Here is a 12,284-nt window from a genome sequence, read left to right as displayed (position 1 = left end):
GGTGGTGATGATGGTGGTAATGTTGATGGTGGTGGTGGTGATGATGGTGGTGATGGTGGTGATGGTGATGATAGTAGTGATGGTGATGGTGGTGATGATGGTTATAGTGCTGATGTGGCAATGGTGATAATGGTGGTGATGATGGTGATGATGAGGTTAATGATGGTGGTGACAATAGTGATGGTCTTGATAGTGATAATGGTGGTGGTGATGGTGCAGAAATGGTATAATACAACTTTCAACTACTCCAGGTAATCAGGAAGAAAAAGGATAAAAACAGAAAATCTAATTTTAGGCAATAGTTTTAACCTGTTTGTATGCTCAGATCTGTAAATGATTTAACAAGTATTAAAGCACCCCGACTTGGGTTTCATTTATTCACCTCGCTTTTGCCCACCCTCTACTCATAATTGGTCTTATTCTGCAGCATTTGTTGAATACGTGTAGGGCGCGAGCTACGTCCCAGGGACGATGTTGGAGCGTGGGGACGTCGTTGTGCCCAGGAGAGAACTGTTCCTGTTCTTGTGGTGCTTGCACTGTGCTGCTTTGGCCACGTGGTCCCATGTGCTCATCCTCACACCTGACACTTGTGTGGTGCCGTGGGCCTCTTCAGCACTTTCGTACATATTGCCTCATTTTGAGGTTTAATTAGATGTTCCTGGCGACTTCTTGTGCTGCTGTGTCTGTTCCTGTTAGAGCAGCGGACCTACCGTTCACTGACCCCGGGGTGGGAAGTGTGTCCTTGGGGGGCTTGTGGTCATGCCGGGTCTCAGATGCCCACACAGGAGCTTTTTTCCACAGAGAAACGAGTGAAGGCCAAGGAGAGGTGGGGCTCCTAACCCGGGCCGCGTCACACAAAAGGCACCCAATAAATGTCACTTTTCTTCTCTTTGAAAAATTTACCTTGATGCCAAGGTTTTGAAACAAACGTGTGATGGGCTGGGTATAGGTTTTGCAGTGACTCTAACTTTGCAGATTATCCTTTTCTCTGCATATTTCCAGGAGCAATGGCAGGTTTCCATTCAGAAGAAAACAGGTTTATTAAGAGGCTAGCCCATGTCCCAGAAAAGGTAGATGGAGGGCGATATGCACGGCCTCTCTCAGCGTGCAAAAGTGAAGTCATTCTGACCGGCTAGACAGAGGGTGTGCTTGAGTCCTTGGCACAGGTGCAGCGCCCAGCCGTCCTGGGAACACAGGCTTGTCAGAAAGAGTCGTGCCGGGGTTCGGCCTGTGCCTCCAAACACGGTCAATAGTACCAGCCAGTCGCCTCTCTGTAGGTTTGTTTCCGGTGGAAGTTGCCTCGGCTTTTCCATCGAGATCGCATTGTGCATGTTATCATTTGCTCTTCGTGGGGTTGACTTGTTGCTGGCAATTGCTGTTGACAGAACCCTTTGAAGACGCTCTCAGGAACCAGTCCTCGGGGCCTGTGCTGAGCAAGGCGGCCTCCGTGGAGTGCATCAGCCCTGTCACGCCCAGAGCCCCCGATGCCAAGATGCTGGAGGAGCTGGAAGGGGAGCCTTGGTACCAAGGGGAGATGAGCCGGAAGGAGGCCGAGGGGCTGCTGAAGAACGACGGGGACTTCCTGGTCAGGAAGAGCGCCACCAACCCGGGCTCCTTCGTCCTCACCGGCATGCACAACGGCCAGGCCAAGCACCTGCTGCTCGTGGACCCAGAGGGCACGGTGAGCGCGGGCGGGACATGACCTGCCTCCTTAGAGCAGTCTCCCCTTGGCCTCTGTGCTGGGTGACCACACTTTCCCTCTGCTGCCTGTGGGCACCTGCTGACGTCCTGACGGCCACTCCTCGGGGACCCGGCCGCCCAGGCACACAGGCCTGCACTTGGCTCGCGCTTGGAAACCTCATGAGGGCCCAGGGCAAAAGCTTTAACTCTGACGTCCTTTACAATAAGTACAAAAACAGAAAGTTTTCCTGTCCAATCCATTCATAGTGGATGAGGAAGTGCAGGGTTCCTGGGCTTCTAATATTGATCTCAAGTGTCTCCAAGAGTTCCTAGAGTGGAAGACATGATGAAGCAGTAAACAGACCCCCTCTTAATTAGCTTCCCGCTTTCCCACTCGGGGACAGTGTGTGTGGCCATTCTCGGTGGTACAGTTGTGTCTGACAAACCGTGTGGGTCTGACTGAATTTCCCGTCTTCCAGTAGATAGATTGGATTTGATCTTGGCACAGTCTAAGAACTGCTAAGTTTAATAAACATAATTACACTAACTGAACCATTAAATAAGTTCCAAGATTGTTGTGTAAAACCTTTTATCCAGTGAAAACACAGAAGCAGGTAGTTATCCGAACAGTAGATTAGAACATGGCCTGTCCTGATCGATGGGTAGGGACAAAGCCTCTGTCTTTGGTTGGACTTGAACACAGTTTAACCGTGTTTGGTGGGGGAGGGGAGAGTTGTTACGTCACATGATCTGCTGCTCCAGGGCATCTGCACCTTGGCTCTCCGGACATCGACTCCGTGCCCCTCTCCCCTCTCCACCTGGGCAACCCCCTCCCTAGGAACGTAATGTGAATCCTTCCAATCCACCTTCTTTGGTTGTGTGGTTTTTCCCACGGAGGTACATCAGGGAGAAGATACACTGTGTGTTTGTGCATTTCAGGAAGCTGCTAACACGGTCCTGCCCCTCAAATCCCATGTCAAACTCTGCATGTGTTTTTGAGATCCGTCTGTGGTGCTTTCTGTACACGGGATCGTCGCTTGGGTGGGCGGCCCAGCGGCCCCCATCCACGGCCACACGTCACTTGTGGAACATTCTCATGCAGGGCTGAAGGTGCTACGAAGTCTCCGTGCGTTTTCCCTGTGCCCACGATGGTCTTTCTGGGGCACATCCCGGGACCGGGGTTTTGGTCATAGGACGTGCACACACTTGGTTTCACCAGGGCTGTGCATTTGCTTCCAGAACGGCTGGACTACCAGGGGGCACGGCGGCCATGCACCAGGGTTCCCTCAGCCTCCTTGACATCATCCTCCCTGCGGGGCGAGTCCAAGACTCCCGGGAAGAGCATGTCCCAGTGTCGCCCTACGACCGCGCGTCCACAGGTTCTTCCAGTAAATGTTATGAGCCCACCTCCCCCCTGCTTCTCTTCTGATCTTCTCACCCAGCTCACTTCCTGAGTTTCTCAGCCATAGAATTTCCACATGAACCCTCCCATTTTTTCCCCCCGAATCTGATCATTTTGTCTGTGATGTTCTTCATCAAATGGAAGTTTCCCTTTTATGGTTTATGGCCTTGAGTTTTGTTTTGTTTTGTTTTGACTTGAGAGAGAGAGAGAGAGAGAGAGAGAAGGAGAGCAGGGGAGAGGGGCAGAGGGAGAGAGAGAATCCCAAGCAGGTTCCACAGCACAGATCCTGACACAAGGCTCAAACCCATGAACCATGAAATCATGACCCGAGCCGAAATCAAGAGTCAGATGTTTAACCGACTAAGCCACCCAGGTGCCCCTGTGGTCTTGAGTTTTAAAAGATTTCCTCATGGGGCACCTGGGTGGCTCAGTCGGTTGAGCATCTGACTCTTGATTTCGGCTCAGGTCACGATCTCACGGTTTGTGAGTTTGAGCCCCCACATCGGGCTCTCTGCACTGACCGTGCGGAGCCTGCTTGGGATTCTGTCTCTCCCTCTCTCTCTGCCCCTCCTTGTTCGTACTCTCTCTCTCTAAATAAATAAATAAACATTAGAAACATTTAAAAAGTAAACATAAAAGATTTCCTGACCTGCAGTCGTAGATGCACGTTGTTCCTCTGTGACTTCTGTGTTTGCTTATTTTTCGCAATTAGGTTCTAATTCTGACTAGAGTTACTTTGACAGTGACATAAGACAGGGACCCAGCATTCCTTAAATCTCCAGGTGGTGAGCCAGGCTTCTGTCCTATGGATACGCCTTGAGTTAACGTTCTCGGTGCTCTGTGTCCCTTGTTTTTCTCGAGAGTCTGCCCTGTCCTGTTGAGCGGACTGTTTAGTCCTGATATGAGTACCACATCTCGTGGTCACTCTGGCTTTGAAACGGTCTTAACATGTGGCAGTGCAAGTCCTTCCTCTTGAAACTCCTATTAACATTCTCTTTTTAAGCTGTTCTCGGACCTCTATCCCTCTTTGCTGTGGTTTTGGAGTCCGTTTATCCCCCCACCGAGAACGCGTGCTGGGATTTTGGTAGGACCGGTGTTGAGTTCACGGATTAATTTCAGGGAGAGCTGACGGTTTTCAGCATTAAATCATCACATCCACGAACATGGCATGAGTCTCTACTTATTTAGTTTTAAGCTGTCCCTTGTTAGAATTTAAAAACTCTCTCCGGAAAGTTCTTGTGTTTCCTTTGTTTGGTTACTCCCTGGAGTGTCTGGTTTGAATTCTTGGCACAAGCGGTATGTGATTTTGGCCACGTTTTCTCAACAGTGACTGCTGCAGGGAGAGGAATGTGGTATGATCTTGTGCCCAGAAATCTTGCCGATGGCAGCGGTTTTACCGGAACGGCGGTCAGGCCGTGGCACACGTGGACAGTCGCGTCTCCTGCCTTCCGGTTTCTGACCCCGTGGCACGCTCACCGGGGCGCCCTGGAGCGTTCACCAGGAGAGGGCGCCCTCGTCTCGTCCCCAGCCTGAAAGGGGATGTTGGCGGTTTTTGTTCTACTGAGGGTGACGTAAGCTCTGGGGGATTGTCTTCGTCAGCCGAAGAAAGGACTTCATTCTCTGATTCATTCAGTCGCTCAACAGCTGTGCACCAAGTGACTGCTAAATCTGGGCACTGCTTTTGACACCTGGGATACGTCCGTGAGCAGGTTTAAGAGGACAGTTTCTGCTTGTGTGGAATTCATAGAAATTAGTTACCGGATTGCTTTTGTCATGTATAGGTATTGGATTTTGTCAAATGCTGCTTCAGCATCATGACAATAATCATGGGTTTTTTTTTTCTGGAGTCTATTAATGTGGGGAGGGGGCAGTTACACAGGCAGATCCTTCTGACGCTGCGTCCTGGCATATGCCCTGCTTGGTCCTGACGCAGCTGTCACGGGCCACGTTGCGGGATTTGGGCACCTGACACTTCCTCTTGTGTGTTTCTGGCTGCCCTTCACCCGTGAGGTCGGTCTTTGTTGCCTTGGCTGCCTTTTGCTTGTGTATGCTGGTCTGGTTTGGGGGCCAGGGGTATAGTCACCTTATAACAAGCTAGGGCGGCTGCAAATCAGAGAGGCCGTCCCTCTTCGTATGTCACATAGAGTGTCCTGGAGAGCCCCTGTTTCTGCACCACGATTCATTGTGACCTTCAAGGCCTTGTCACACACAAGCACTCATTTATTTGTTCATTGGTTCGCTGACTGGTTCCCCCCACTGCCCTGTCACCCCTGTGAGAGTGGCAGCCTTAGTCACTGCATTACGCCCAGTACGTAGAATAGTGCCAGGCACATAGTAGGTGTTTAACAAGCACGTGATGGCGCCAATCGACCTCGGGCTTTTACGGGAGCCGAGGGCCCCCGCAGGCCACGTGGGAGCAGAGGGTCCCCTGCTTCTACAGATGCCTCATCACAGATAGGCGTCTCTAAACAGAATCAGCCCAGAGAGGTTTCCCTTTGCAAGGGCTGCTACCAATCCGTCTGTTGTTTTCTGAGACAAAATAGGAAAGAAAACACCTGAGCAAGGCTAAGAGAATGAGAAGATTTCAGTTGCAACATTTAGGTATTGTTGAGAAAAGAGAAGTTAACAGTTTAGCTACATTACGCCATCTCATAGAGCAAAGATGGTTAATGGGTCATATACTCGGTCCTTGTAGACAAAGGATTGATTGATGATTACGAAACGACACGTATTGGGGTGTCTGGGGGGCGCGGTCGGTTAAGCATCTGACTCTTGTTCCAGTCACGATCTCATAGTCAAGGGATCGAGCCCCACATCAGGCTCAGCACTGAGCATGAAGCCCGCTTGGGATTCTCTCTTTCTCTCTCTGTCCCTCCCCTTGCATCTCTCTCTCTCTCTCTCTCTCTCTCTCTCTCTCAAAAAAGGACATGTAGTATTACTACTAATATATTCTGCATTCCCAAACCAGTACCGAGGTAACGTGTAGGGGCACTTGGGTGGCTCAGTTGATGGACCACCTGTCGCTTCATCTCAGGGCTGTGAGTTCAAGCCCCACCTTGGGTGTGGAGCCTACTTACAAACATTTTTTTTTTTTAAGATAATTTGGAAGGTGGGAGGGAAGGAAGCTGAAGGAATGTGGTTGAAGCAGGTGTTCTTGTAAGCCACGACCCCAGCTGTGCCGTCTACAAGACTTTAATTTCTAAGGGAAATCTGGCACCTCAGAGAAAATCAGTCACACCAACTAATAAGTGTTCTTTGGGGAGGCTTTTTGCTGGATCTGATGATCGAATTTAATTGATCCAGTGGAGGAGAGCTTCAGCTGAGAAAGACTTAATTACGAACGTAATGTCACTTCCTTGCTGTTAGGACACCAAAATAGACGATGAACACATTCTCTTCAATATTTATTCATCTGATTTTCATGGTAATTGGTCGGTCCCTGACTATAAAGGGGGAAACTTGGCAGAACAGATTACTCGGAGAAATAAGGATGCAAAACAGTTCTGAGGCTATATTTACTGCAGAGTGTACGAACCTGCGTGCCTTCCCACTGCACACTGATCGTGCAAGACGAGGGCTCCCGGGGTCGCTGGAAACGCGGGTGACCGAGGAGCGTGGAGGCAGGGCTCCTGAGCTCCCAGGCAGGTGTGGGGCAGCAGCTGCTCTGACCCCACCGACGGGCTCTGCAGAAACAGTGCCAGAGGTGGCGTCTGGAACGTCCTCATGGTGAGTTAGCCCTCTTGAGTCTAAGATGATGCCCGGAGGCACCCTTGGTCCATCCCCTTGGCCGGTAGGGCCAGCAGGGTGGGCCGGGTGCTGTGCTTGCTTTAGAATGAGCCGCTTGCTGCACCCACACCCACACCCGCACCCGCACCTGCACCTCACCTGCGCTTGTTCCGTGGCTGGGTGTTCCATGGGCTTCCTGACCGCGGTCTCGGGAACGTGGCACATTGAGAGCACGTGCTGGGGCTTTGCATTCAGGACATCGGAAAACAGCAACCGGCCAACACCCCACACTTATTGGGATTTTATTTTATTCTGAGAGTAACTAAGAAAATAATCCCCCTCCATCCCTCCAGTCAAACAAGCCTTGTTGTTATTTTAAGTTTTCCTTTGTCTCCGGCAGACTAGGCGGTGCTGAATGGCCTGGGAAGCCTCACTGGTCTGAGCCAAGGGAGCTCGGTGCCCACTCACCCACTCTTGCCCCTCGGGTCCTTGGTTCGGCGACTCACATCCCAGGGCCCCCATCTTCCAGGCCTGTGCCTTCAACCCGGGGGCTCCATGGAGAAGAAGGGGATGGAGACGGTGGGGACGGTCAGTGGCCTCGTGGGAGAAGCCACACTCGGGCTGCCTTACCGGTCCGAGTGCAGGATAGACTAGGGATGTACGAGCAGGGCCACTGGCAGGTAAGGCTGTCGTGATTTTCACTTCTTACCAGTGTAACACCTGGAAAGTGTGACCAAGCGGATGTTATCTGCGGTCTTTGATGAGAAGTGACAGCCCAACCCAATCCCGGGGGAGCGGGGTGGTGCTCACGGCCAGGCTCAGGCTCCCTTTTGGAGTCCTTTCCTGGTGCTCAAACTGCTCTCAGTGGTTTCATGTCTTCTTCTTCTTTTTTAATGTTTATTTATTTTGAGAGAGAGAGAGAGAGAGAGAGAGAGAAAGAACAAGTAGAGGAGGGGCAGAGAGAGAGGGAGACGCAGAATCCGAAGCAGGTCTAGGCTCCGAGCTGGCAGCACAGAGCCCGACTCGGGGCTCGAACTCACAAACCGTGAGATCATGACCTGAGCCGAAGTCGGAAGCTCAACCTACTGAGCCCCCCGGGTGCCCCAACAGGTGTCCTTTCTTGATTCTCCCTGGAAACTAAAGCATAGCCCATTTTTCGATTTTTGACAAGTGTTTTCATTTCCCAGGTTGTCTCTGCGCCTGTAAATACATCAAGCCTGTCTCTCCCCAGCAGCGCTCGTCGCGTCTGTGCGACCTCCCTGTCTTACCCTCTGTCTCTGTCAACAGCACTTTTAGTGTTTTCTGAATGCACAAAATAGAGACAGAAGCGTAATGAACTCCCGCGGTCCCGGTATTCGCTGCACAGTTTACCAATATTGTTCCGATCTCGATTCACCCGTCCGTTATTTTAGAGGGGACGGTAGCGTTTGGAAGTAGAGGACAGCATTCTCCCACGGAATGATTTGCGAGCACCCTGCCCAAAGTCTCCGTCGCCCCCGGCCCCCGAGTGTGAGTGTGGTGCACACAGAATCGCGCCTTCGCCCTGATGGCGCCACTGCGGCCTGCTCCTGCCGACCCCCTTCCTGTCCCCTGGCCGCTCCTGGAACGGCCTTTACTGGAAAGGATCCGTTCAGAATCCCTCACCGCCTCGGGCTGTCCTGTGTCTTCAGTCCCCCTCACCTCAGGCTCCTGCTCAGTCCGGTTTTCTGACCTGTCCTCCGAGGCGGGGTCAGATTATGCATCTGGGTCACGCCGTCACGGAGACACCGCGCTGGGAGTGGTGTCCGTGAGTGTTCTCCTGGATGCCGGACGAAGGGGGCATCTGGCAGGCTTCGCCCCTGCACACTCTCGCCTTCCCTTGTAATTATTACATATTTGGGAGGAGGTACCCTGAAACTACATGAATCCACCTTTCCAGATGTTAAGTAATTTGTTTTCATCCGTGTGGATTCACAGCTGCCTGACTGTTCGGTGGCTTCTCACCGCGTCCCTTCGATGCTCTTCTTTGTCTTTGCTTCAAATACACACGGACGTCACGGGACCGTCTTCCTCCACTGCCGTTGGAGGCCTGGCCTGCTTGTTTTTCACGGGGAGACCAGGGTCTTCAAGTGGGGGTGCTGCCGCTCCCGTGTCCTCGAGATGGACGGACTGGTGCCGACAGATGCACACGCGCACGCTCGTGTCTGTGTCCATTTGCGTGTCCATCTCTGGATGTTACAAGCGGTACGCTCGTGGTAATTCTTCCGATTCCAGTCTGATATCACAGGGTTCATCCGTTTTTCTTTTCCTGCATTTCTAAATCTCTCCTCCAGCGATGAGAAGCCTGACCCCTTACCTTCGTATTTTCACCGACTTGGTTAACCCCTCATGTGTGAGGTGCACCCCCATCACAGCGGCCGCCCCTGCCCTCGCCCTGCGGGGGCGCCGGTTCCCCACCCAGCCGTTCCCCGGGGGCTCCCTTCCCCCTGAGCTCGCTCTGACCACCCCTCCTGGCTCTGATGCCCACGCGGGCCACCCACCTCCTGTCCTGTGTCCTCCTGTCACCTGTCCTGTGGTACACTCCTCGCTGCCCCTGGACTCCAGTCTCCCACTGGGGACCACCGTGGCTGCCCCCCCCCCCACCTCCAGAGCACAGCACTTGTCTTCCTTGGCATTTGGACCGACCGTTCAGTCAGGAAGGAAGGGACTGGAGAGAAGGGGAGGGAGGGGCTTTCTGAAACATTTGATCGCATATCCAGGCATCCTGCAGTGCACTCCTCTTGTAAATATCTCAGCATCATTTCCACCAATAAGGGTATGAAGGCAACAACGACACGACATAGTTGTTATATCCAACAAAACTAAAGATAGTCGTTCAACATATTCAAATTTCCCTGATTATCTCAAAGATGTTGTGTGTATAGTACGTTTGTTGGAATCAGAATTCAAGCGTGGTCCATGTGGTCCATTTTGTGAGGTCTCTGAAGACTCTTACTCTGTTTTCCCTCCATCTCCGTGGACTCCAGTGGTTTCCTTGAACGACTAGATAACTTGTCTGTAGAATATCCCACACTGTGATTTGGGTTGTGGTGTCCCTATGTCACTTGTGCCCTGACCCCTGGCTCTTCTGTAAACTGGTAGACACAGAGACTTTAAAGGCAGCCTTAGCAGGATATACCTTACATACAGGCCCGTTTCAGGAGTACGATCCAGTGGGTTTTAGTGTATTCACAGACGTGTGCATCCATGACCACAGTCCGTCTGGAACATGTTTACCACCTACAAGAGAAATGCCTCTGCGTTCAGCTGTCACCCACCAGCCTCCCGTCGCCTAGTCTCCGTGGGTTTCTCCCTTCTGGAGCTCCCTCTGAATGGAATCCTATAAATATGTAGTCCTTTGTGACTAGCCTTTTTTACTGAGTGCAGTGTTTTCAAGGGTCATCCACGTTGTGGCGGGTGTCAGCAACTCATTCTTTTCTGTGGCCGAGGAACATTCCGCTCACGGACAGCCCATGCTTTATTCGTGATGGACATTTGGCTGTTACGAACATTGCCGCTAACATGACGTCCAAGTTCCTGTGTGGACGTGTGTTTTCATTTCTCTTGGACATATACCCAGGAGTGGATTTGTTAGGTCGTGTGGTGGCTCTGTAATCTGCCACCCGAGGGACCGTCACACAGTTTTTTTTCAAAGCAGCTGTACCATCTTACATTCCAACTAACAGTGTGTGAGGGCCCCGATTTCTCCGTGCCGTCTCCCACCCTTGTTATTATCTGGCGTTTGGATTCTGGCCATCCGTGTGGGCGGGCAGTGACAGACCACTGTGATTTTGATTTGCATTTCCCTCGTGACTAATAAGGTCAAGCATCTCTTTAGATACTTATTGGCTGTTTACTTCTTTGGACTAACGTCTGTTCGAATCCTTTGTCCATGTTTTTCTTCTTTTTCTTCATTTTTTTTTTGTTGTGGTAAAATACACAGAACATAAAATTTACCATCTAAGCCAGCTGTAAGGGTACAGTTCAGTGGTGTGGGTGGTGTGTGTGTAGTTGTACAACCAATATCCATCCCCAGAACTCTTTTTGTCTTGCAAATCTGAAACTCTGTCCCCATTAAATAATTCCCTGTCCCCTCCACCCCCAGCCCCTGGCATCCACCATTCCACTTTCTGTCTCTATGAATTTGACTCCTCTACGGACGTCATGTAAGCGGAGTCACGGCGCATTTGTCCTTCTGTGACTGGCCTGTTTCATGCTGTCCTTAGGGTTCATCCACGCTGGAGCACGTGTCAGGATCTCCTTCCTTCCTAAGGCTGCACAATATTCCATTGTGTGGATAGACCATATTTTGCCCATCCATTCATGTGTGGATGGACTTGTTGCTTCCACATTTAACTATTGCAGGAAACGCTGCTTTTAATACAATGCACAGGTATCTCTTTGAGACCCTCCTTTGAGTTTCTTGGGTACACGTCTAGAAGGGGAATTGCTGAGTCATATGAGAATTCATTAACAAAATGTTTTTGAGAAGCCATCACACAGCCCACAGCGGCTGCACTATTTCACATTCCTGCCAATAGTGCACAAGGGCTCTAATGTCTCTTCCTCCTGGTCAACACCTGCTATTTTCTGGTTTGGGGATGGTGGTCATTCTCATGAGTGTGAGGTGGTATCTCAATTTGCATTTCTCTGATGATGAGGGTTGTGGAGCATCTTTTCATGTACTTATTGGCCATGCCATTTGGTCACATGGTCATTTATGTGTCTTCTTTGAGGAAATGGCAGTTCAAGTTCTTTGCCCATTTTTGAATCAGGTTGTCTATTTTTTATTATTGAGTTTTAGGAGTACTTTATATATTCTGGATATTCATCACTTATTAGATACACAAATTCCAAATTTATCCCCCCATCCTATAGGTTGCTTTTTTACTCTGTTGATAGTGTCTTTCATGCACAAAACTTTACAATTTTCATGACATCCAAATTGTCTGGTTTTTCTTTTGTTGCCTGGGAATTTGGTACCATATCCAAGAAACCATTGCAGATTCAGTGCCTTGAAGCTTTTGCCCTGAGTTTTCTTCTAAGAATTTTAGGCCTTACATTGAGATCTTTGATCCATTTTGAGTTAATTTTTTTATGTGGCATCAGCTACAGGCACTCTATTCTTTTGTATGTGGACACCCAGTTTCCCCAGAAGCATTTGTTGAAAAAATTGTCCCTTTCCTGTTGAATGGTCATAGCACCCTAGTCAAAAATCACTTGACCACATATGCAGGGGCTCATTTCTAGGCCCTCTGTTCTTTTCCACTGCCTTATATGCCTGTCTTTATATCAGTACCACACTGTTTTGATTACTGTAGCTTTGTAATTAGTTTTGAAATCCAGAAGTGTGAGTCCTCCAACTTCGTCAAATTTGTTGTGTTGGTCTTTTCAAAGAAGCTGCTTTTGGTTTCATTGATTTTCTCTATTATTTTCCCATTCTCTATTTTATCTCTGC

At 50.3% G+C, this 12,284-nt stretch overlaps 1 protein-coding gene across 1 annotated transcript in view; it reads left to right on the top strand.

Moving 5' to 3' along the window:
* The window catches only part of SHC3 (SHC adaptor protein 3), a 46,461-nt gene that overhangs the window by 28,962 nt on the left and 5,215 nt on the right, over positions 1–12,284 (top strand). The window contains exon 9 of the mRNA XM_049640458.1: positions 1,386–1,681. Coding sequence (XP_049496415.1) covers positions 1,386–1,681 — 296 coding nt within the window. The remainder of the gene's footprint in view (positions 1–1,385; positions 1,682–12,284) is intronic.

This window comes from Panthera uncia, chromosome D4, assembly GCF_023721935.1.
Source record: "Panthera uncia isolate 11264 chromosome D4, Puncia_PCG_1.0, whole genome shotgun sequence".
Classification (NCBI taxonomy): domain Eukaryota; kingdom Metazoa; phylum Chordata; class Mammalia; order Carnivora; family Felidae; genus Panthera; species Panthera uncia.
This window is presented reverse-complemented; position numbering and strand designations above follow the sequence as displayed.